The sequence below is a fragment of the Procambarus clarkii genome, chromosome 22, assembly GCF_040958095.1.
Source record: "Procambarus clarkii isolate CNS0578487 chromosome 22, FALCON_Pclarkii_2.0, whole genome shotgun sequence".
NCBI classification, from domain to species: Eukaryota; Metazoa; Arthropoda; class Malacostraca; order Decapoda; family Cambaridae; genus Procambarus; species Procambarus clarkii.
Genome location: NC_091171.1, coordinates 13,603,111 through 13,630,496, shown reverse-complemented (window position 1 = coordinate 13,630,496; position 27,386 = coordinate 13,603,111). Strand labels below are relative to the sequence as shown.

The following is a 27,386-nucleotide window of genomic DNA, read 5'->3' as shown; positions in this document are numbered from 1 at the left end:
CCAGGGGCGGCCCTTCAGGTCCTCGTGCATGAGCTCGTGCCTCTGGCGCCTTACAACCACCTGCTCCGGGAAGATGGGACTCGACAGCCCTCCCGGCAAGGCAGCTGCTCATCTAGGGGAAGGAAAACCCTGATCTCAAACCTCCGCTGCCTCGCGGCGAACCCACTTTTGGGACGGACTCCTGGAGTCAACCTCGAGGAAAAATCCGGAGCTGGAGCCCCTAAGGTAGTTCGTTGTCGACTTCGACCTCGTTCTGGCAGCTCCTGCGACAGTGCTGGAAACAAGCATATTGGCGTTTGCCTTCCCATTGGACAATTTCAGCAACGTGGAGAGGGGGGGGACCTGCTGCATGGGTAACAGCTTCTCCTTCATATCAACCTACACTGGTTTTGCGCCCTGGAGAAGACACTCCAGCCTCGACAACCAGAGCGCAACTCCAAAGTCTCCCGAGACTGCAGGATCCCTACTACTAAGTTCTACTGTCCTTTGATAACTACCATAAGATAACCATTATAACAAATTAAAACCAATATTAGAGGCTAAACTGAAGTTCACGATATGCAGTAATTAGTCTTCTACAACTACAATAACTCACAATACTATGTGAGTGCGTCAAGTGCTGTACACACCAGCCCGAACTATGACAAGCCTGAACTAAGTCTTGACTTAAACACGTCTATGGTATGGAAGCCCTGTTATCTCCAGTATTAAGAAACACTGCAGCAGGGGTGAAACACTGCTACTATCCTTCTTGGGTAGAGTTCCATGCCTGGAGTATACCTGCAGAAGATTCTGGGAGTTGTTCTACTCCTCAAGTCCGACCCGGGGCCAGGCTGGACTTGTGGTTACTTGCTCCAACGGGCCCACATTCCCACTATAACCAGGTTGGTCTGCTACTTAGGCCTATATCGTCTTGAATTCACTCTTGTATATACATGGGCGATAATTTCCTGAGATGAGGGCAGTCATTTGTAGTATTCGCATAGTATTACCTCTCCACATGGCTGTACATGAGGCATGAGGCATATGTGCTGACGGAGGCGGTGGAGCATCGTACAGCTTGCAGGAGCAACTATCACAATCAGACTCTCTTATCTAAGTTGTGTTTCCTTATCTGCGAGTTTTCTTACTCATAATGCTTATATATATAGCCTTGTTTCTTATCTGACTCATGAGTGCCTGAGCCTATGTTCGGTCTCTTCTAACTCATCCTTATACAAAACTTCACAATTCGCTTTTGTTGAACTTCATAATCTGAAAAGTCTTCAACTATCATTCTTTCACAACTTTTTTCTCCTCCATGTTGTCTCGGTTATGGTTAATGAATATGAACTTTTGCCACCATATTAGTCTTGAGAAATGATAAGATCTTACCATAACGGTGGAGTATGTGGGCTGTGCTCTTAGTCATGATCCTCAACATTAAGTTAACTTAATTGCATTTCATGAGTTGGCTGGTCTTCTCTTCGGAGTTAACGATGAGGTAACCAGCAATAGAGTTCTGTGTGTGTGTGTGTGTGTGTGTGTGTGTGTGTGTGTGTGTGTGTGTGTGTGTGTGTGTGTGTGTGTGTGTATTTACTACGTGTGCCTCCACGATCCAGCTATTATCTCTTGAATCCCTCCATTTCTAGCCTATTTTTCTCCATCATATCTACATTTCACACACACACACACACACAACGTCCTCTTGGATATTAAATACGCTATGCGATATAATCTAGTAGAGAATGTGGACATTAATACAGTTGTTAAACTCGATTTCAAGAGAGGACGCTATTGGGAACTTAGATTTTTTTTCATAGGCATAGTTGGATAGACTAGTTGCTAGGCAAAGAAGTAAATGAGATGTATGCCATATTTTGGGAAATATACGATGTAGGCACACAAACATTCATACCAAAACAGAGATGCAGACCTAGGAAACAGGGTTGGTTCAACAGAAATTACGAGAAGGCCAGAGATCAAAAGACACAAGCATGGAATCATTAAAAGGAAATCATTATCAAAGATAATGATTCTACCACTCTGTTTGTGAAAGTGAATTTTCTTATATTTCTTCGGCATCTGTGTTTAGCTAGTTTAAATCTATGACCTCTTGTTCTTAAAGTTCCAGGACTCAGGAAATCTTACCTATCGATTTTATCAATTCCTGTTACTATTTTGTATGTAGTGATCATATCACCCCTTTTTCGTCTGTCTTCTAGTTTTGGCATATTTAATGCCTCTAACCTCTCGTAGCTCTTGCCCTTCAGTTCTGGGATCCACTTAGTAGCATGTCTTTGCACCTTTTCCAGTTTGTTGATGTGCTTCTTAAGATATGGGCACCATACAACCGCTGCATATTCTAGCTTTGGCTTAACAAAAGTCGTGAAAAATTTCTTTAGTATATCGCCATCCATGTATTTAAAAGCAATTCTGAAGTTAGAAAGCGTGGCATAGGCTCCTCGCACAATATTCTTAATGTGGTCCTCAGGTGATAGTTTTCTATCTATAACCACCCCTAGATCTCTTTCTTTATCAGAATTCTTTAAAGATTTCTCACATAATATATAGGTTGTGTGGGGTCTATGTTCTCCTATTCCACATTCCATAACATGGCATTTATTAACATTAAATTCCATTTGCCAAGTGGTATTTCATATACTTATTTTGTCCAGGTCATCTTGAAGGGCATGACAATCATCTAAGTTTCTGATCCTTCCTATTATCTTAGCATCGTCAGCAAACATGTTCATATAATTATATGTTCATATAATTCTGAAACAAATGTATGTGTGTGTGTGTGTGTGTGTGTGTGTGTGTGTGTGTGTGTGTGTGTGTGTGTGTGTGTGTGTGTGTGTGTGTGTGTGTGTGTGTGTGTGTTAGAGGCGAGGTGTCAGCCAAGGACCCACCACCATCACTCCCGACAGGTCGGACAGTGGGTACTCCAACACCTCCTCCCCGCGAGGCTCGACCCTGACCCTGCACCCAGCCGCGCCCAGCCCTCCTGCCGCAGACCACACCAGGCCTCCCAGGTGAGTTATCACTCTCCCCAAGTGGCTCACATCTTCCCTAAGTGAGTCACACTCATCTTCAGGTGGGTCAAATCTTCCTTAGATGAGTCATATGATCCCCAAGTGGGTCACTAAGATCGCCAGACGAGTCACGTGATCTTTAGGAGTCATAAGCTTCCCTGGCGAGTAGGGAAGTAGGGCTTCCCTACTCGCCAGGTAGGCGAGTCCCAGGTAGGTCACCGTGGTCCCCAGGTCGACTGCTAGGAATCCAGAGTAGTTCATCAAGATCGCTAGACAGTTTATTATGCTCTCCAGGTGAGTCACAAAACTATCCAGTATACGTCATCAAACACCACCGAAGGATCAACATGGAGAGGTGTGCTACAAGTACTTTCCAGGTGAGTTGTTTCATGTTCTAACTTGAAATCTGGTCTAATTATCTGATGCCTCTGCAGTTTGTACCTATGGTATGCATATTTCCAGAGCTATTGCCACGCTTTCATCTTTCCAGAGCTATTGCCAAGCTTGCATCTTTCAGGGTTATTACCATTCATACATATTTTCCAGGGAGACCAAAATATATCCATTACTTTTCCTATTCTTTTACAAAGATGTCTACAGATATTTCACCGATTCGTGACGATACTGCGTAGGGTGCCAAACTGTGTGTAGAAACGCTAATGGTCCCCGAACTCCTGTTTACAGAATTGGTACCTTCGCCTGCTGATGGCGCAGTTCAGTAACAGCTGCAGCGTGGCCTCAGTACTGTCCATAACGTTTTCCATATCGCTCTGGCGGGCCAGATTAAAATCCTTGAAAGGTCAAGAGCGTTAGTGCTGTAAATATGAGCTTAGGGACCATTCGATTTTTTAAATTAAATTTTTTAAATCCCACAAGGCCCCAGCATTAACAGAATGAAAGAACTGCATACATGATATGCTTGAATATGGTAGTAATGGAAACAAGCGGTCCTCACGGCCTTCCATTACGTAGTCGCAGAATATATACTTTGCAAGCCTGCAACTTCGGCAGCCCAGGATCGTTCAATCCCAGAGGGAGTCAAGGGGGTGCATGATGTCAATATGGGCTCGGAAATCATTTAATGGTTATGCTTTTAGGTATAGTATTATCGAGATGGAGAAAGTTCAACACCGGGCAACCAAAATCATTCCTGAGCTAAGTCAACTCTCGTATCAGAAACGGTTGAGGGCCACAAGGCTAACGACACTGCAAACTAGGCATGACAGGGCGTACCTTATTGAAACTTTTAAGATACTGAACAATTTGGAGGATGATCCGGAAAATTTCTTCATGAGGTCAGACATTACACAAACAAGGAGAAAAGGTTTCAAGCTCAACAAGCCACAATGAAGGACTGAGAACAGGAGAGGCTTTTTCACCCACAGGGTTATAAGCCCATGGAACCACCTACCCGCCGAAGCCATAAATGGAAATACTCTGGTAACTTTTGATTAAAGAACAGCTGCAAAAGATCATCATGGCAAATGAAGGGACCTTCGACAAGCCGCCAGCTTCCTGCCCTCGTCGAAGCCACTAGTGTTAGTGGCTCTCAGACAAAGTCCAGGTAAAAATGAGGAATATCCAAAAGTCAAATTCAACAAGAATTTTATCAATGGATAAATGGTAAATGCAAAGAGCAAGAAAGCACTCAGTGCTTTCACAATCGACTCGAGAATGGTCCAAGACGGACCGAAACGTCGTCGTCCCTTCACTTTCTAGTGTGTGGTTTGGTCAGTACTCAGTGTTGATCTTCCATTACGTCAGTACGAGTCGAAGAGGTAAAAGACTCTAGGGGTCATAAGGGCACAACGTGAGTCAACTACAGACTCCTGACTCATGAAATGTTAACTATATCAGAATATATAGTGCCAAAGATCAGTAATGTGTGAATATCGCTGTAAGAATTCGGGGTTAATTTTAATTTAGTCATTTGTTATGCACCCCATACCCGTCCCGTGGGTGGTGGTGGCCTCCATTCCCGTCCCGAGGGTGGTGGTGGTGGCCCCCACACCCGTCTACTGTGACAGACGTCCAGCTTTTATGCACTCTGTCCTCAGTCTTGTGACATCTCAAGCGGGACGTTAATTTGTCCTTTTTGGGGCTTGACTAATAATAATTATAAATAGTACAGACGAGGAAAATTATTCCTTTACTCCTCCTTTGGTGGAACGTGCAAAATAGCAATGCTGCATTTGTTGTTGTTCTAGAAATAAATTAAATTATGGATGAATGGGCATTTTGTAATGAGTCTCATTGCACAAAACACCACACACTGCTTTATATAATTCACACTGCTATCAAAGGAAAATTAGAGTAGAGCAGTGAATAAAAATGAATATATGAAGATTAATGAAGGAGGGAGATGGCTCTACTTTTGTAGCTTAGGAGTTTTTTTTTTTTTTTGAGATATATACAAGAGTTGTTACATTCTTGTACAACCACTAGTACGCGTAGCGTTTCGGGCAGGTCCCTGGAATACGATCCCCACCGCGAAGAATCGTTAATTGACCTTTTATGTAGACGATATAATGAATGATAATTTTATGTATTGGCATTAGCCTGTTGAGGCAGACAAGGTGACGCCACACAAAATGCTCCCCCAATCGTCGTCGCCCCTCATCAGTCAACACCACAAAACTTCTTTAAGTTAAAAGTGGTTTGCAGGCTAGACCCGTTGCTATAGTTAATGATGAAGAACCTAACATATATGTATGGTTACATACATAAATTATAGTGCAGTGATGACGTCACATGCAGCATCCTTAAAATCTTAATCATTATAATCTTAGGCTGATGAATGAGCTGCTTTAAGTAGGTGTGGGAACGCTTATAGTAGTCTTGCAATGATGGAAACTGATAATCATATTCAGTTATACATTATAGGCCAAAGGTGAGTGTTACATATGGGAGTCTGTACTATGGGGGATATAGTATAACATGAGTGCAGGGGCAGTAGTTAGCATTAAGAGTTATCAAATATGGGAGATCTCAAAGGCCCAGCCCCCACTAAATATAGAGAAATAACTTGTAGTGGCTTATTACAGCAATAGTCAGCCTAGAGGTTGATCATAGATCTCCTACACAGGTAAAATGGATACTCCTTTACTAACTTACTTATTTATTAACCCCTTAACAACCCCCCATACATTCACACCAATAACAATAATAATTACTTTACCACACTATCTTACGTTAAAAGCCTTGGTCCACATAAGCAGGATACAAGGTTTACACTCAGAACAAGCTAGGGTAAAGTACTACTAGTGAAGAGCTAGAAGCTTGAGTCAGCTTAGGGTAGGGAGACCAAGTGGTTCCACTTGGACCCCTTTTAGAATAACTAGTAATACCAACACTAGGAACACCTAATTCATACAAGGTATAATATTCTACACATTAGAACACGCCTATGCCAGACAATGAGAACGCTACACAGTATACTGAACTGGGTATCAAAGACACAGAAATAAAGAAACGAGAGGAAGGGGAGGTGGTTCCTTTCACCACAGCCAGCCAGCAGAGAAGCGAGAGCGTCTCCTCCTTCCCAGCTCACTCGCTGCCAGCAGACTACTCAACTAATCGTACAGCAATCCTATCCCAAGTTTACTCAGATTTACTCTACAAATGATTAGAAAGTATTAGTAAACATAGTTGGTGCCCATTTTATTATTTAATAATCAACCCCAAGCTCAGTCTTAAATGCTCTTTGAGAAACAAGAATAGTCTTACGTCTGGCAGGGAAGGATATAAACAAGTGCACCTCGTGATGCTTCTCCAATACTAAAAGGCAGTTTATTAGCTCAGTTTTGACCTCTGGTTTCCACTGAGGAACCCAGGGTCGTAACAGTGAGGCTGCCTGTGTTATTACCCGTCCAGTTACTGGCCAGACTCAACGATAACCTACCTTATTCAATTATATGCACATCCTTCATTATGCAATGAAAATTATTATACATCTAAACACATACAATTTATATTCACAGTATATATTTATATTTATACGTACTAGGGGTTACTGGCAGAGCCCGGTATGGTCGGTCTCTCCTCTGACCAACCTCCCCACCCAACCCCTTCTCCCATCTCATGGTGCTCATCATTATTGACCAACTTGTTTAACTGATAATATCTACCATATATTGACTTAAAGAAAATTGTAATCTTCTGTTTATTTAAAAGAACAGAAGGGAAATAGAATGGAAGGGCGAGAGAACAGGAATGTAAGAATGAGTGAGAACAGGAGGGAGAGAACAACAGGGAGGGGGGGGAGAGAGATTAAGAAGAACACAAGGGAGAGAGAATAGAATGGAGAGCGAATGGAAGAGAATGAAAAGGGGGAGAGAGCATAGAGGGAAGGGTCTGGGGTTCAGGATGAACATAGGCTATAGTAGGGGTCGCTAGAATTCAAAAGGGAACAGCATTCCAGAGGTCACATTCAGACCTTCCACAACAATTTTTGCCACTGCTCACCCACCATACAATTAAGTGTTTTCAAAACAAACAATTCAAACAAACAAATTCTTATAGTAATATACACCATTATTCACTGATCTCAGGAAGATTAACATAAATGTTCTGCTGTCCAGTGTAACGTATGTTTACGTGTACGTATTTGCTTGACTAGACAAAGTTTATAGTTTTTTTTATATTTATTTAGTGTAGTCCTAATTTACAGCAGTCAGTTGGCTAGCAATGTAGTGAAGTGTTGTAGTAGTTGAGACAGCCTGGAGAAGGGCAGAGAGCTGAGTGAGGCCAAGGATAGAGAGCAGCTTGGATGCGGGGTGAGTGTGTAGAGTGTGGTGCTCTGAATGTGGGAGGAGTCGAGGAGCTGAGTGCGGAACAAGAGCGTGAAAGCTCGATGCGGCCGGAGTCTGGCTGTCTGCTCGTTGTCGAGGCTGAAGCGTCTTGTGAGGGTAGGAACTGGATACGTCGAAGGTTACCGTGTCGTTGGTGAACGTTGAAGATGTGTGGTATCTCTCAAGCGTCTGTACTGAACCACTCTTGGAGTTACTGATAATGATTCGCTGTCCAAACCTCACACGACCATCCTCCAGTAGGTTTGGGAAGAGGTATTAATTGTAATTAGTGGACTAAGTAGAATTAACAAGAGCCATTATCTGCACATTTCACACTGCTAAGCTTCTCTCACCTGCAACCACCCACACATTAGACACTTATATTTTTATGCGAGACAGACGGCTTGATAGGTGGATAGATACCTTAATAGATGGAAATATTGAAGAATAGATGGTTAGATGGATGAATGAATAGTGTCACGTTTCGCCCCCCCCCCCTTTCCTTCCTTATTTAGTTAGGGTTATTCCCGCGGGTCTTCGTCCCCCCCTTGTACCAGGGCGCGACTGCTCGCCCTGGGGCCTCCCAGTCTACCAAAGGCTGACCTTGAATTGCACCCCTGGCGAGTGGGGAAATCCAGCCTTACTTCTGTTACTCTCGGTTGAACATGCCCGCCGTGACACTGGGAAGATATACAGGTAAATCCTTTTCGGTCAAGGTCGTAAGCTGGGTGTTTATATTCGTGTCCCAGCATCACTTCTCAGTGGTCTTATTCGTTATCGCAGCCCAAGTATGCAATCTCGGATGCAATGCAGTGCAACATAAATGGTTTACTCAAATAACAATAGAGATGGGGAGCTCACTCAAACACAATGTTAAAATCGCTAAGTTTACTGAAGAAAACTACACTGGACTCGCATAGTGTAGTTTGTACTATGTAGTTGATAATATCTGGATCGGCATGGTGATTAATATACGTGGAACTGTCAGACGGCGGCAACACTCCTCACCCGCCTCTGGCAACACAGTCAAAAATTCAAATTCAAATGTTTATTCAGGTAAAGTACATACATACAAGGTGTGAAACAAACATTGATGGATTTAAAGATTGAGCTAGTACATACAATGCCTAAAGCCACTATGACGCAAAGCGTTTCGGGCAGGAAAAACACTATGGCTAAAACTTAATACTAATTGAGATTAGAGTATAAATTGTGTTGAGAACATAAAAAAAAGGGGGGGAACATGGCAGAAAAATAGCTAAAATACAATTTGGTCGACAAACAGCATTGTTTAAAAATAGCAGACATAGGTTGACAATATAGGGGTAAGGTAGGTTACAGGGAGTTAATTAGGTAGTGCTTAGTTTTTATTTTAAACTAGTTGAGAGAGGTACAGTCTTTAACATGGTTGTGAGGGTCCAAACTAAAATGACCAAACTAAATTCCAAAGGGTAACGAAGGACACTACAGCCGAATTGAAAACGAAGGTAAACAGATTGATCGAAACTGTGAACGCCAAGAAATCTGGACTCCACCTGCCAAAAGTTGTTGGGGAATACAAACCTGGGTATGCTTATGGAAATGTCAAGACCCACAAGCCAGGAAACCCTCTTTGGCCAATCGTCAGCCAGATACCCACACCCACATACAGACTGGCTAAGCGACTCAACGGGTTGCTGACTCCTTTCGTACCCTGTGCTTTCAGCTTGAAGTCTCCTAAGGAATTTGTCGACTTACTGCGCGGAGCACGGGCCATGGGAATAAGAGCCTCGTTGGATGTGGAGTCACTATTTACCAACGTACCTGTGGATGAGACAATCGGGATGATAGCAGACAGAGTGTATCGTGACCCGGCTTACACTCCTCTTGACATGCCAGAAAGCATACTGAGGAAACTACTCCAAGCCTGCACTAAAGAGGCACCTTTCATGAGCCCAGATGGGCACATGTATAAGCAAGTAGATGGGGTCGCCATGGGTTCTCCCCTAGATGTCCTGTTTACGAACTTCTACATGGGCACCATCGAGCAGAGGGTCTTAGCTGACATGGGCTTGAAACCGGCCATATACTGCAGATATGTTGACGACATTTTTACACAGGTACCTGATGCCAGATGTCTGCAGCAGTTGAAGGAGGCATTTGAGCAGAATTTTGTGTCGAGTTTCACGTACGAGATGGAGAACAATGGGAAGCTGCCCTTTCTGGATGTAACAGACACGGAAAGGAGCGGAGGCTGCAGTCAAAGGATACATACAAGAGTTTACATTCTTGTAAAGCCACTATTACGCGTAGCGTTTCGGGCAAGGTCCTTAACCCTAATTTCCCCGGAATACGACCCCGCCGAATCGTTTAACAACCAGGTACCCATTCACTGCTGGGTGAACAGAGGCTACAGTTAAGGATTGGCGCCCGGTCAATCCTCCCCGGCCAGGATTCGAACCCAAGGCAAGGCGCTTGCGAAACGCCAGGCGAGTGTCTTACCACTGCGCCACGGAGACTCTGCAGTCTACACCAAAGAAACAAACATAGGAATGTGCCTCAATGCCAATAGTGATTGCCCAGACCAAGAGTACAAGAGGAGTGTTGTCAATGTTTACGCGTCGACTGTGCTCTAAGCCACAGCTCAGGATAGAAAGAAGTCGATGAAGAACTTTGTAGGATAAGGCAAGTCCTAGTCAACAACGGCTTCTCTAACGGTTTCATTGAAGACATCATAAAAAGAAAGGTAAAACGCCATGCAACTTCTGAAAAGTCAACCAACACAACACTTGTACCCCCAATTAAACTATTTTACAGGAGCTTCTTTTCGACGGCTCATAAAACGGAGGAAAGGGTCCTGAAAGATATTGTTGATAGGAACGTCATCCCTACAGACAATAATCAGAAAATACAATTGATAATTTATTATAAAACCTAAAAAAATGGCCAATTTACTCATGAAAAACTCGCTAGACACCAAGCAGAACGCTTTGAAGGAGACCAACGTCGTCTATGCCTTTAAATGCCCACTTTGGGACTGTAAGCCCCAAAGAACTCAGTATATAGGCAAGACAACGTCTCTTTCTAGGCGACTAACAATGCATATGCAGCAGGGAGCCATCAAGGAACACAATCTCTTCTCACAACCAGACCATCACCAGAGAAATCTTAACAAACAACACAGAAATCATCGATAGGTATGGCGATAGCAGGCGGCTAGACATCAGCGAGGCACTACACATCAAAAAGTCAACACCAGCAATCACCAGCCAATTAATGCACAACTATATTCTACCTACTTCAAGACCTCGAACCAATATGGAAGCAGCAAGAGGAAGTATGGGCCAATAGACCTTCTGCAGTTACTTCCATTCATATGTTCACTTATTCAACTTATACCCATTGTTTCGTGTTCTGTCTTGTGTTTGTCACCTCACCCAAAACTTTTGTACCATATCACCTCATCCAATAGAGTATAAGTACAAAGAATTTGTGTGTAAATTAAGTCTTTGAAAGTGTAATACGAATTACGAAACTTGTTCAGGCGTCAGACAATTAAAAAAATGAATTTCGGAGAATTGTTATTTTTATTACCACCGACAGTGAAGAAAAACATAAGAAATATTGAGAAGATTCATGTTAGAATTATTAATCTTACCTTTTCAGTCATATTCAACAACATATGTTTACAAGACAGACTGCTACCAAAATATACTATTATATATATATATATATATATATATATATATATATATATATATATATATATATATATATATATATATATATATATATACACAGTATATATATACACAGTATATATATACACAGTATATATATATATATATAAATAAATAATACACATGAGAGGATGTGCTGCGACTTAATATCTAACATATTCAGAGATTTGAGTAGGGGTACCGAGTGATGTCTGGGGCCAGAGTTGGATATTGTCCTAATAGCAGCTTTGTGTTAAGTAATTAGAGGACGTAAATGATTTTGGGTAGTAGAACCCCAAGCACAAATACCATAGTTGACAAAAAGGATAGATGAGGGAGTAATAGAGTGTCACCAGGGCAGGGCGAGGTACATAATATCTGATCTTAGAAAGAATGCCAACAGTTTTTGAAACTTTAATATATTTAGAATGTGTCCCTGGAAATTCAGCTTGTTGTCAATGGGAACGCCAAGGAGTTTGCCATCTACTTTATTACAAATTTGAGTATTGTTTATCCTGAGATTTATTTGATTTGAGGATTTATTGTCAAACAAAATATAGAAAGTTTTGTCAATGTTGAGGGTGAGTTTGTTGGCAGTTAGCCAAAGATGAACTTTATTTAGCTCAGTATTCACTGACATTTTGAGCAAGGGGGTCAGGACTGGAGTAAATATAGGTTGTGTCGTCAGCAAATAGAATTGGTTTGAGGTGTTGGGAGGCATTTGGAAGGTCAATAATGTAGATGAGAAAGAGGAGAGGGCCAAGTATGCTGCCCTGAGGAACACCAATGTTGATGGGTAGGGTGGGAGAAATTGAATTATTCACACAAACATACTGGAACCTGTCAGTAAGGTAAGATTTGAGGTATTGCAGGGAGTGACCTGAGCTTCATAATGATGTAATTTAAGAAGAAGGTTTTGGTGGTTGACAGTGTCAAAAGCCTTATGCAGGTCCACAAATAACCCAACAGGGAACTCATTTTTATCAAGAGCTGCATGTATCAAGTTAATCATATTAATAAGTGCATCGTTAGTACATTTTTGGGTCTGAAGCCATATTGACAAGACCTAAGTATATTGTGTTTGGCTATATAAGAGTAAAGCTGCTTGTAGATTAGTTTTTCAAGTATTTTGACAAGTTTGGCAGGATTGATATAGGTCTGTAGTTGTTAACATCAGTGAGATCACCACATTTGTGGACAGGGTTTACTCTCGCTTTTTTTTTTAGAATATCTGGAAAGGTTTGGAGTTCAAGTGACTTGTTGAAGAGCAATGCAATAGCAGGAGCTAAAGATCTGGAGACTTTTTTGTAAATTAAAGATGGTATCTCCTCAAGGGCACTAGACTTGGTTTCAAGGAAAAGGATTATTATTATCCATACACATACCCAGGTTTGTATTCCCCAATAATCTTTGGCAGGTGGAGTCCGGATTTCTTGGCATTCACAGTTTCGATCAATCTGTTTACCTTTGTTTTCAATTCTCCTGTAGTGTCCTTCGTTACCCTTTGGAATTTAGTTTGGTAAGAGTATGAGGTTCATTTTTGCCAGATATTCGTCTTTTTTAAGAATGACGTATATTGGCGACTTGTCCCTTCTCCTGACGACTACCTCCTTGTTCTCACGAAGGCTCTTAGCTGCCGCTTTGAGCTCGGGGGGGACAGTATGGTGCTTCTGTAGTTGCCTCGAATCTTTCCTCCTTCTGCAATAAGTTCTACTTGCATGGTGTCTTTGGTGGTGACCTTTTTTTTGTGTCTCGAGGTCGAATATGTCGTCCAACAGGATCTCCAACTCCACTTTCCGGGCCATCTCACTGGGTCTGGACATAACGTGACAGTTTATACCCAGATTTAGGAGAGTGACTTGGTCCTCAGTGAGGTTGATTCCAGCATGTCAAGACACACATTCCTTGGAAATGTCAAGACACACAAGCTTGGAAACCCACTTCAGCCAGATACCCACACCCACGTACAGACTGGCGAAGCAACTCAATGGCTTGCTGACTCCTTATGTACCTTGTGCTTTCAGCCTGAAGTCTCCAAAGGAATTTGTTGACTTACTACGGGAAACATGGGCCACAGGGATAAGAGCCTCGTTGGAAGTAGAATCACTGTTTACCAACGTACCTGTGGATGAAACAATTGGGATGATAGCGGACAGAATATATCATGATCTGGCCTGTACTCCTCTTGACATACCAGAAAACATTTTAAGGAAACTACCCCAAGCTTGTACTAAAGAGGCACCCTTTTTGAGCCAGGATGGGCACATGTATAAGCAAGTAGATGGGGTCACCATGGGTTCTCCCCTAGGTGTCCTGTTTGCGAACTTCTATATGGGTACCATCGAACAGAAGGTCTTAGTTGACATTAACTTGAAACCTGCCATATACTGCAGGTATGTTGACGACATTTTTACACAGGTACCTGATGTCAGACGTCAGCAGGAGCTGAAGGAGGCATTCGAGCGGAATTCTGTGTCGAGTTTCACTTACGAGATGGAGAAGGATGGGAAGCTGCCCTTTCTAGATGTAACAGGCATGGAAAGGAGCGGAAGTTTCCACACTGCAGTCTACACTAAGGAAACATAGTTATGTGCCTCAATGCCAACAGTGACTGCCCAGACAGGTACAAGAGGAGTGTTGTCAACGCTTATGTCGACCGTGCGCTCAGCCACAGCTCAGGATGAAAGCAAGTCGATAAAGAACTCTGTAGGGTAAGGCAGGTCCTAGTCAACAACGCCTTCTTCAATGGTTTCATTGAAGACATCATAAAAAGGAAGGTGAAACGCCATGCAACCTCTGAAGAGTCAACTAACACAACACCTGTACCCCCTATTAGACTATTTTACAGGAACTTCTTTTCCACAGCTCATAAAACGGAGGAAAGGGTCCTGAAAGATATTGTTGATAGGAACGTTATCCCTAGAGACAAAAATCAAAAGATACAATTGACGATTTACTATAAAACCAAAAAAATGTCCAACGGGTGCAGCTGGAAGTGCAGTTGTCCTGACAATTAGCGATGGCCTATACTTTGAGTGGGGAGTCGGTATAAACAACTGGGCCTCTACCCTTCAGACTGAACTATTTGCCTTGATCCTTGCACTGAAATGTGTACAAGTCTCAAAACTTGATACATTAATTGTAAGTGACTCCTTATCATCCTTAAATGCTCTCAACTCTTTAAGACATAACTGTAACATGCTTGTGTCCGAAGCTAGACACAAATACAACAAAATTATTAAGGATGGTAACAAGAGTCCATTTCATGTAGTCTCCATCTCATGTTGGCCTCCGAATGCATGATAGAGCTGATAAGCTAGCCAAAGAATCTGCCTTTAAAGGAGCCGTTGAGTGTAACCTTGGATTGTCAATGAGCAATCTGAGAGCAGCAGTACACCGAGAACTTCAACAAGATCTTGTAGATCTGAGGCAAAGTGAAATTGACACCAGTAATTCCATCTATCATCATACTATCATGCAAGAGGAGCCACACATCTATGGATCATCCAATAAAATCAGCAGACTTCTAGATGTTACTACTGCTCGGCTTAGACTCTGTTACAAGTATCTCTGGGAATTCTCATTATCTGCTGATGTAGACCTGACCAAATGTAAACTGTGTCAACAAAATTATTCGCACACCCTCCGTCACTATGTGATGGAGTGCGAAAAGATACGTGAATTTAGAGACAATTCTATAACCAATGTTCCAGCGATGTGTCAATATTTCATTCAAAATGATCTGCTACCAGAAATTTTAGCCAAATATCCCCAGTTTGCAAACTGTAGGTAGTAACTAAGTGATTGTAACCTGTCCACCGCTGCCCACTGGATGGGGGGCGGTGTGCAGGACAAACATATAAATTTTGACACTAGCTCTCCACATATGTCAGTTGCTTAATTTAGAACCTGTACTTGAGGTCGATCTCAAACCCATTGTTGATGTGATAACTTATATTGAATTTTGTAACTAGCTCATCAAGATTGTAACTTGCTTAGCTAAATGAATTGTGGTGTTCAGTCCCTGAGCCCATTATGTGCCTCTGTAACCCTTTCCACTACCGCCCACAAGATGGGTATGGGGTGCATAATAAATGAACTAAACTAACTACTCATGAAAAACTCTCCACACACAAAGCAGAACGCCTTAAAAGAGACCAACGTCGTCTATGCCTTCAAATGCCAACTTGGGGACTGTAAGCCCCAAAGAACTCAGTATGTAGGCAAGACAACAACATCTCTCTCCAGGCGATTAACAATGCATAAGCAACAGGGCTCCATTAAGGAACATATAATCTTTTCCCACAACCAGACCATTACCAGAGAAGTCTTAACAAACAACACAGAAATCATCGATAGATACAGCGATAGCAGGCGGCTTGACATCTGCGAGGCACTACACATCAAAAAGTCAACACCAGCAATCAACAGCCAATTAATGCACAACTATATTCTACCCACTTCAAGACTCTGTACCAATGTAGAAGCATCAAGAGGAAGTATGGGCCAATAGGCCCTTTGCAGTTACTTCCATTCTTCCCTCTCATTTATCAATTTATACCCATTGTTCCATGTTCTGTCTTGTGTTGGTCAAAAATTTGTTCACCTCATCCAACACTGTTGCAATATATCACCTCACCTAAATGCGAGTATATAAGACAAGCTGTTCAATGTTAGCATTAAGTAAAACTCTGTTTAGCATTTTCAGGTTACAATTGTGTGTAAACTAAAGTCTTTGAAAATGTAATAAGTTATTACGAAACGCGTTCAAGAGTCGCGTCAATGCTAAACAGTTTCGTATAAAATTTATATTATCGTGTAATTTCTTGGTTTTCTCTAATTTCTCTTCAGTATCTCCATATCCTTCTTTGAGAAGTCCTGTCTTAGAATTAGTTCCTTACATTTATCATAATTTTTAGATACCTTTTTTATCTCAAAATTTCTTCCATGTTTTGTGATAATGCAATTTTCAATTGCTGTACCTATTTTTCTTTTCTCAAATCTATCAATCCTATAATGTTAGATATTCCTTGGCATTTAGTCTCTGCAATATTATTCATTTTGGTTATAATCCTGTTTATTATACAGCATAGCCTTCATTCTGCTTGCTTCTCTCCAGACCCAAACCTATATGTAATTACCTAAGTATAATTACCTGAGTGTAGTTACAGGATGAAAGCTACGCTTGTGGTGTCCCGTCTTCCTAGCACTCTTTGTCATATAACCCTTTGAAATTACTGACGGTTTTGGCCTAAACCATCTTCTCACCTAACTTGTTCCAACCGTCTACCACTCTGTTTTCAAAAGCGAATTTTCTTATATTTCTCCGGCAGCTTTCTTATGTTAGTTTAAATCTATGACCTCTTGTTCTTGATGTTCCGGGTCTCAGGAATTCTTCCCTACCAATTTTGTCGATTCCTGTTACTACTTTGTATGTAGTGATCATATCGCCTCAATTTCTTCTATCTTCTAGTTTTTGCATATTTAATGCAGATTCAGATTCAGATTCAGATGTTTATTCAGGTAAGGTATATACATACAAGTGATGATACATTAATGGATTGATATATAGATAGAGCTAGTACATACAATGCCTAAAGCCACTATTACGCAATGCGTTTCGGGCAAGAAAAACATTAATATCTAGAACTTAATACTAATTGAGCATAAAGAATAAAAAGTGTTGAGAACAAATACAAATAAAGATAAAAAAAAGGGGGAACATGACTGAAAAAGCAGCACAAATACAATAGGTTGACAAACAGTGTTGATTAAAAAAAAAGAAAATAACGGACATGGGTTGACAATAGAGGAGTGAGGTAGGTTACAGGGAATTTATTAGGTAGTGTTTAGTTTTTATCTTAAACTGGTTGAGAGAGGTACTGTCTTTAACATGGTTGGGAAGGTCATTCCACATTCTGGGCCCCTTGATTTGTAGAGCATTTCTGGTTTGATTAAGTCGTACTCTAGGAATATCAAAACTGTATTTATTTCTGGTGTGGTGCTCATGGGTTCTGTTACAACCTTCTATGAAGCTTTTGAGATCAGGATTGGCATTACAATTTAGCGTTTTGTATATGTATAGTACACATGAGAGAATGCCTTTCGCCTCTCCTCGTAGCTCTTGTCCTTCAGTTCTGGGAGCCACTTAGTGGCATGTCTTTGCACCTTTTCCAGTTTGTTGATGTGCTGCTTAAGATATGGTCACCATACAACCGCTGCATATTCCAGCTTTGGTCTAACAAAAGTCGTGAAAAATTTCTTTAGTATTTCTCCATCCATGTATTTAAAAGCAATTCTGAAATTAGAAAATGTAGCATAGGCTCCTCGCAGAATGTTCTTAATGTGGTCCTCAGGTGACAGTTTTCTATCTAGAATTACCCCTAGATCCCTTTCTTTGTCAGAATTCTTTAAAGATCTCTCACATAATTTATAAGTTGTGTGGGGTCTATGTTCTCCAATTCCACATTCCATAATTCAATGGCATTTATTCACATTAAATTCCATCTGCCAAGTGGTGCTCCATATACTTATTTTGTCCAGGTCTTCTTGGAGGGCAAGATAATCATCTAGGTTTCTTATCTTCCCTATTATCTTAGCATCATCAGCAGCAAACATGTTCATATAATTCTGTATTCCATCTGGTAGATCGTTTATATAGACAATGAACAATATCGGTGCAAGAACTGAACCCTGTGGTACTCCACTTGTGACATTCCTCCAATCCGATACATTGCCTCTGATTACGGCCCTCATTTTGTCTATCAGTTAGGAAATTTTTCATCCATGTTAGAAGCTTACCTGTCACCCCTCCAATATGTTCAAGTTTCCAGAACAACCTCTTATGTGGAACTCTGTCTAAAGCCTTTTATAGGTCCAGATAGATGCAGTCAACCCCAACCATCTCAGGAAGCCATACTGTCTGTCTGATATTACATTGTTTTCCTCCAGGTGTTCTACCCATTTAGTTTCAATTATTTTTTTCCAATATTTTGACAATTACACTTGTCAATGATACAGGTCTATAATTGAGAGAGTCTTCCCTGCTGCCACTTTTGTAGATTGGAACTATGTTAGCCTTTTTCCACATATCAGCTGCAACTCCTGTACACAGGATTACTACTTAGGTATTTACAGGGATGCCTGAAAAATCAGTTGAAGTGGAATGCTGAGGTCAGGTGCACATTCTCTCAGAACCCATGGTGAAACTCCATCTGGACAACTGCTTTGTTCTTACCGAGCTCCTTGAGCATTTTTTCCACTTCGTCTCTAGACACCTCTATGTGCTCTATGTTGTTCTCTGGAATTCTTATTGTGTCTGGTTCCCTGAAGATTTCATTTTGCACAAACACACTTTCAAACTTTTCATTTAATGTTTCAAACATTTCCTTTCATTTTTCGTGAATCTATTTCCCATTTTCAACCTCTGAATATTATCCTTTACTTGCAATTTGTTGTTTATGAATTAATAGAATAGACCTGGTTCTGTTTTACATTTATCCGCAATCCCTTTTTTTTAATTTCTTTCTGCCTCTCTCTCCTCACTGCCGAGTAGTTGTTTCTCGCATCTTTGTATTGCTGGTATGTTTGGGGGTTTGGCCTCTTCCTATATTGATTCCATTTTTGTATCTTTTGGTCTCTGGCCCTCTTGCAATTTCTGTTGAACTAATCCTGTTTTCTAGTTCTGCATCTCTGCTTTTGTATAAATTTTTTTGAGCCATTATCATGTACTTCACAAAACTTGACATACATCTCATTTACTTCATGTCCTAACAGAAAGTCTTTCCAGTCAAATTCCTTAAAGAAATGTCTGAGTTCCCCATAATGACCTCTCCTGAAATCGGGCTTTTCAACTGTTTCAACCTCATTTTCTTCCAGATTATAACGCATTGCATACTTTATTCCTAAAAAGACATGGTCACTTTTACCCAAGGGAGGGAGGTACTGAATGTCAAATCGCTTCCTCTTTCCTGGTAAATATCAAATCCAGCATGGAGGGAACATCCCCTTCCCTCATCCTCGTACCTTGTTTAACATGTTGAAACATGAATGTTTCCAGGATGAGGTTTACGAATCTACAAGTTCAAAAATCCTATGTTCTAGCTTCATACGCCTCCCAGTCTATGGATTTCAATATGAAGTCACCGACTACCAACAGTCGTGATCTATCTTTATCAGCTCTCACTCTAATCTCTCTCATTATTGTTATAAGACACTCTCGTTTATTATCGAGCTCCTCTTTTTGACCATGTGTTGCATGGCGGTGGACTATATGCATTTATGATCGTTAGTTTATCTTCCTGATTGCAGATCTCTAGTGCTATTATGTCAACTTCTCGTGGATTGGCAATCATTATTTCCATTTACCTTTAGGTGTTCTTTTACCAGCACAGTAACGCCAACGCCTTTCTTAATTTTTCTGTACTATCTCCAGACTGAGTAGCCCCTTGGGAATATGACCTCATTTAAAGTATCATCTTCAAGTTTTGTCTCTGAGTGCAACAATGTCTGGTGTCTGCAGCTGTATTACATCAATTAACTCCAGTATCTTTGATCTCACTCCATCTATGATGGTGTATGCAATTTTCAGGAACATGCCCCCCCCCCCCCCCCCCCCGCTCCTTATTCTTCACTACGCCTTTCTTGTAAGGTACGGGATTGAAAACCATACCCTAAAGTATCGCTAACAACACCCGCTCTTACTTTCTAATAAATAATGGAAGTGCAGGGTTCTATAGAGTAATTGTCACCAGTTCTAACTACATGGGACAAGAAATACACCTTGGGGTACAATTTAAAAAAAAGGATTTTATTTAACAAATACCAAATTTCCTCACACTTCTTAGAACAGGATGGGGGGGGGTTACTTGGATCCACCACAGGATTGATACAGACAAACAAAAAAAGGGGGTTGAAGGGTCCTTCTCCCTCTACAACCTGGGACAAAGTCATTACTCTATTCCACTCCTCATAGGTCACTACAAAGGGCCTGGGTTTACAAATGAATATACAAAATAAATGTGAATAACCCCCCATGTGACACACAGCTGAGCACATATACCTGAATTAACAGCACACCACTCTCCCTACACACAAGGTTTCAAAAATCCATATTTCCACAAATTCCTATCCCTAACTCAGATTCAGATGTTTATCCAGGTAAGGTATATACATACAAGTGATGTTACATTAATGGATTGATATATAGATAGAGCTAGTACATACAATGCCTAAAGCCACTATTACGCAATGCGTTTCGGGCAAGAAAAACATTAATATCTAGAACTTAATACTAATTGAGCATAAAGAATAAAAAGTGTTGAGAACAAATACAAATAAAGATAAAAAAAAAGGGGGGAACATGACTGAAAAAGCAGCACAAATACAATAGGTTGACAAACAGTGTTGATTAAACTCATAAAGAAAAGGGGAAGCACCGCTATAAACATCTATAATACTGCACTTATCGTATTTGTTGGAGACCATCCACAACACTGGTCTGGTTGCCACTGCCTCCCTCTCCCAAGTGACTGATAGGGGCTTGCACATGTCACTGCCTGCCTGGTTCCAATAATGTCCCCTCCCTAAACATGTCATACACATTTCCCAATACTTCATTTATATGTCTTATAATGTTCCAGGCTGTTTTTCTACATTTAACACTGTTGTTTCTCTATATTTTCTTACATTAAATCTGCTTTTTCTTAACCATTTTATCCCTTTTGTTTACATTGGTTATTTTTAGGAGATTACATTAGGAGATTAGGAGTTAAAAATTACATTTTAGGAGATTACATTTTCCTGTTGAGATGATGCTCTGTGCATCTGAAAGGGGTCAGAGTTCCAGACTATTTTTCAACATTTAACACTGCTATTTCTACCTACACAAGGGTCTCTCAATAGCACTGCTATTTTTCCCTACACAAGGGTCTCTCTCACAAAATTCCCCAGACATTAGTGGATGTTGTTAGCGATACTTTAGGGTACGGCTTTCAATCCCGTACCTTACATTCTCTAATGATTTTTTGGGTTTGCCTTTTTGTATCATTTTACTGGTCTGCCTACCTCTATCACTTTGTAGAAAAAAAAGAATCTATTTCTTCTTCATTCCTGCTCTTATTTAAACGTTTTGCCTCGACGAGGCTCAGTTTTAGCTTCTCTCTGTCTTCTTTTGAAAGATCTCATCTTAACGACCATACTTTCCCTTCCTCATCACTTTGTAATTTTCTAGCATTCCTTAGTATTTCTTCCATCTGTTTGGCACAGTTTAGGGTGATGCTCAAAAGGTTGATCTTTCCCTTTTATGTACTTTCCAATAATATGGAAATTTCATAATATGTAGCCTACATATTATGCCTTTACTTATTTCTTCACAAATATTTGACATTGACACTTTTTGCTTCCTTAGCTACTTTTTCAACAGCAGCTTTGTCCTTAGCAACCTGCAAAGAACTGCTTTATATCTTAGTCCTAAAACCTCAATTTGATTTACCTCTTTCATTTGCTTGCCTCAGTCCTTCTTGCTGTCTTGCAGCTCCTGGTTCATGTTCCATTCAAACAACGGTTTGCCCGAACAACTTGCCCGAAACGCTATGTGTATTAGTGGCTTTAGGTTTTGTATGTACTAACTCTATCTATAAATCCAACATTATGTTTGTAACTCTTCATCTATGTATTTACTTTTCCTAAATATTATATGTAATTAATTTAATTTAACTGTTCATTTAATTACTCTGGATAATGCTGCTTAATTTTTTTAGAGCCAGGCTCTCAAACTCTAGCTCTTTGATCATCTTCGGACTTGCAATTCAAACTTAAAATCTCACAAGTTTAATCATTTTTAGGTACCTTTTCTTCTAAATTCTGAATTTAATCCATCAGATTTATTATACAGTAACAGAAAATTTCAAACTCACTCACATTCTTTTACAGCCTTCTTCATCTTTGTCATGCAGTACAGGTTGATCTAGCCAATGTTTGAGTGACACTAACTGATCATGCACCCAGGTACTGCTTCAATCTCCACAACCTGCAGCCAACCAGCAGTTTGCTCCATTTGTTTTTAGTCTTCTGTTTTACATTAATTTTTTACAGTTTTACTTCTTGGAATTGTTATGTAATATTACTGGAATACCACTTGTATACCCCCTGAATGTATTTTTATATAATGCTTGCTTGCATTTACCTTGGTAGAATAATCTCAGTGCCATTGATGTATGTGTACATATTTTATGAAAATAAATTTTCAGTTGTCCAAACAACTTTTACAAATTTGAAATCAAGCAAAACGATACTGTATATTAATTTATTATTAATTTTTTATTTATTTATATATATACAGTACAAGAGTTCTTACATTCTTATACAGCCACTAGCATGCATAGCATTTCGGGCTAGCCCTTAATCCTAATTTTCCCTGGAATACGACCTGCCAAATCTTTTAACAACCAGGTACCCATTCACTGCTGGGTGAACAGAGGCTACAGTTAAAGATTGGCGTCCAGTAAATCCTCCCCGACCAGAATACGAACCCAGGCCAAATAAGAGCTCATGAAGTGCCGGGGGCGTGTTATATCACTGCACCACAGAGGACTGTTAAATTATTGTATTGTACTGTATACTGTATTGTATTGTCATCTCAGAAAATTATTCTTGAATTTGTGATTTATACTAGTTGTATTGTTTATTTTATTTTTACTACAACATTGATGATAATACTTAATAGTACTTGATAATTATACAATTAAAGCTTCTAGTTTTTAAATATGTATATTAGATATGCTGAATTTAAATAAAGAATAATGTCATATCTCTATGTGTACAATATATGCTTTAAAGAAACTTAAGAAAACAAAGCAACAACTGAATATAATTTAAAGTATTTAATCGTGTGAGCATTACTGTACAGTAAAGCAACCAAATATAAAATATTTGTTTATGTTTGCATTATACACCAACCATGTCTCCAAAAATTATGTACACAGTTGTTAAATCAGTTGTTTGTTCACTTCACCAGGCCACTCTCTGCTCCTGGTCATTTGCCGCTAGTTCCCCGTCTGGTTCTACCAAACCAATCTACCCACACCCAGACTGACACACCACCTGCCTCTGCTCAGTCTCAGACCCCAAAGTCAAGTATCCCTCGCCCAGCTAAGCCTACTCCACCTCCAAAACCTGCCTCCATACGAAGAGCTGTTTCTAACCTAACACGACGTCCTACCAGCATTCCTTGCAAGTCAAGGTTAGTAACTAGGGACTGTACTGAATGCAAGTGCTGTACAGTACTTAATTTTTTGCCAATTTACATTTCAGGATCAACATTAACCAGTATTTTCCTAACTCTACTCATAACAAATTTCCTTTGTAGCTATAATGTTAATAACTTTAATAATGTTTTTGCTAAAATAACATGAAAATTATTTAGGCAAAATAATGCAGTATATGTTCAATACATATACTGTACATATCTTCTGCCAAATCTCCATATGAGCTCTTATTCATAAGAGTCAAAAAGATTGCCAATACTTTATGCAAAAGAAACCCTTAAATCTAGTTTAAACCTGTGTCCAGCTATTCTAATGTGTACATGAATGAATACTGTATGCTGTACATACATAGCCTACAGTTAAACTTATTTAAATAATCATACATGTCCCTTCATTCCCACTGACATTTTTTAATTATATAATTTTATTGCTCCACCAATCAAATATAGGTTAGCTAATTAATAACCATTTTATACGGTATAATTTGACTGTTTACTAGTATGTGTACTGTATTTAAGAAACTATAAATACCTTTAAATTAATATTTCTAAATATATATATTACAGAGGATGGTCTGGTGCCAAGACAACACCTACTACTCCTGTAACGACTCCAACACACTCTGCTAAACCACGGCTCCCTTCAGCTCGAACACCAAGATCTTCTGGTCGCTCTACACCCAACACTACACCAACCACACCTACTCATTGCAAGTATTCTTCAAGACAATAATTAGAGATGAGAATAATTTGATTCTACAGAACATAAATTGTTGTATGTGATATACAACAGCATGTGCAGCACTTCAAGCAAGCTAACTATGCAGTGCCACTATATATACTTTTATTAATACAGTAATAATAATAATTTATAATATTTCATTGTGTTGGGGACAGGCAGCCAGTGTGTATTCATACACGTAAGGCTTATATTGAGGTCCCCACCCCCCAATGATCGAATTAATGACCTCCCCAGGATGCAACCCCACAACAAGCTGACTAACTCCTGAGTACCTACTAACTGGTAGATGAATTGGGGCATTAGGCGGTAGGAAATGCGCTGAATCATTTCTGTCCTGCCTGGGATTCGAACCCGGACTTCTCGATTGTGCATCGAGAACGAACACGACTGTATTACGAGAACCCCCTAAAATAATAATTGAATGGTTCAATTATCTTTACATAAAATACACATACAGTGGCCTCACCATTTACGAATTTAATCCGTTCCCAGAGACGGTTCGTAACCCGAAAATTCACAACCCGAAATGAATTTTCCCGTAAGAAATAATGTAAATTGAAAAATCCGTTCCACACACCAAAAAATATTAACTTCAAAATACATTTCATACCTAATAAACACAAATATTTAGTACTATAGTATGTACAAGTTATAGCCTACCTTTATTGATGACTTGTTGGCGTATGGAAGACAGTGAGGAGGGGGAAGGGGAGGAGGAGAGTACTGTATGGGTTTTTATCTTAAATAATAATAATAATAATAATAATAATAATTTATTATTATTATTATCATCACATTACAGTATCTTATTTATAAACAATACAGAAGATTAGATTACAGTGGTTACTTAATTAGTAGGTACAGCACTTGTATCATATACAGTTCAGTGGAACCTCGGTTTTTGAATGTCCGTTTTCAATTTTTTCAGTTCTCGAGCTCAATTTCTTTGAAAACTTCGACTCGGTATTCGAGGTTTGTCTCAGTGCTCGAGTTTGTTGATACACATATGGGCCGACTGAGCATGTGGCACGCTTCAGTTTACCAGTGTCTCCCGCCTAGTGATGACCATGCTTGAATTCTTTGTAAAGGATTTCATTTTTAGGTGCAATTTTGATTTGTGAACATAAAAGTTCCTATTATGTATTACACCATGGGATCCAAGGAAGTCAGTGGTAAAAGTTCAACCTAAGAAAATAGTTGTAGGGATGACAATAGTGGAAAAACAAGAGATCATTCATAGTGAGACAATGTGATATCTCATTACAGACAAGTGTTAAAACAGGGAAAACAAGTGTCTATCGAGAGATTCTTAGTAAGACAAGCAAGCAGTGAGTCACAACCAAGTCCGAGTGGTATGCCTGCAAAACGTAAGAGAGCAGTGATGACATTTCTGGGGTACTCCGTTATAATGGAAGGGGACTCCCCTTCCAAACACTAATGCCTTTCCTCTTCCCCACCTTTCTCATCATCTTCCATACGAAAACAAGAGCTCTTAATAAAACCAGCATTGAATGTAATAAAACACCATTTTCTGGGTGAGCCCCAGAGGCTCCCTGCAGCTATTGGGCTGATATGATATATTAATCTAGGGGTGTAGTCAATGGTGTTCAGCCTACCGGCGACCACGAGCCAGAACCTGGCCCCCTCAGAGAGGCACAAGGAGCAACAGCCTCTGGAAAACCCCCTTGTGGTTGGGAGTATTCCTTGTCTGCCATCAACCACGGTTAGGCACCCAGAAAGGTAGGCATAACAAAAACCCCAAGTGGTAAGAAAATTGCAACCAAAGACTGAACAGGGAAGCAGAACTCCGCCAACTCTCTAGGAAACAAGTAACTGTCATACACTGCCGCTGTACCGCTTGTCCACGCAGCCCTCCCCTCCCCGGAAGGGGTAGGGAAAGCCCCAGACCCCCATGCCAGCTTCTTACACCTCTGTTCGAAGGCTGAGTATCAAAAGCAAAATGAAACCACTAACCAGAGAGAGGGAGGGAGGGTGCCAGGGACTCTCCGAGGCTCACCTAGAAATAGGCGTTTCATTACATTCAACGCTGGTTTTCTGTGGGGAGCCCCTTCGGCTCCCTAGAGCTACATAACCCAAGAAAAGTAAAAAAGGGACTTACCCAGAGGCAGCTGCCTTGTGCTCCTGAACTCGAAGTTGAGACAACTGGCTGCAACCTGTGACCCAAAGCCACACACGAACAAACAGGACCAGGAATGTTGACCAAATAACGGGTGGCCAGGACCCTGTTGGACCTCCAAAATCCCCGTACCTGAATGTCAGCCCAACACATGGTGCCAAAGACAGCACCCAAAGCAGCAAACTTACAAACCTCATGGGCGCGAGTATAGAACACAGGCTGGCTAGACTTAATAACCCTGCAGATGACCTGGGAGACCAGAGCCCTGGAACAGGGAACAAGGTAAACCGGATCAACCCAAATTGCGTCCCCGGTCACAGAAGCCGTGGCATGCAGAAAGCAGCAAGAGCCACAACCGGCCACAACACATGATGTATCCCCATGCAGCCTGACCAATGAAGCATCAATGGCCCAAGGGGCCCTTCTGGAAAGAGGACGGCTCCTCGCCAGAAAAGAAGGAGATGGCTGCAACTGAACAAATCGACTATCAGGACCGAAAGAGCAGAAACCCCTGCGCCAGAGGAAAGCATGAAACTCACCAATCCGACCCCCAGATGCCAATGCCAATAGAAACGGCACCTTGGAAAAACAATCATGAACCGAAGGGGCCACCACAAACAGAGGAGGAGAGAGAAAGGAGAGCACCCATTCCAAGGACCAGGATGGCCTGAGGTGAAACAAAGCATGAGAAAGCTTACGGAATGGGGCGGAAGTGACATCCACCCCAAACACAAGCTGAA

General features: G+C 40.7%; 1 protein-coding gene across 1 annotated transcript in view; it reads left to right on the top strand.

Moving 5' to 3' along the window:
- The window catches only part of LOC123757528 (uncharacterized), a 236,833-nt gene that overhangs the window by 126,954 nt on the left and 82,493 nt on the right, over window positions 1–27,386 (top strand). Inside the window, exons 3-5 of the mRNA XM_069329467.1 lie at window positions 2,910–3,014; window positions 23,519–23,743; window positions 24,335–24,477. Of these exons, the coding sequence (XP_069185568.1) occupies window positions 2,910–3,014; window positions 23,519–23,743; window positions 24,335–24,477 (473 nt within the window). The remainder of the gene's footprint in view (window positions 1–2,909; window positions 3,015–23,518; window positions 23,744–24,334; window positions 24,478–27,386) is intronic.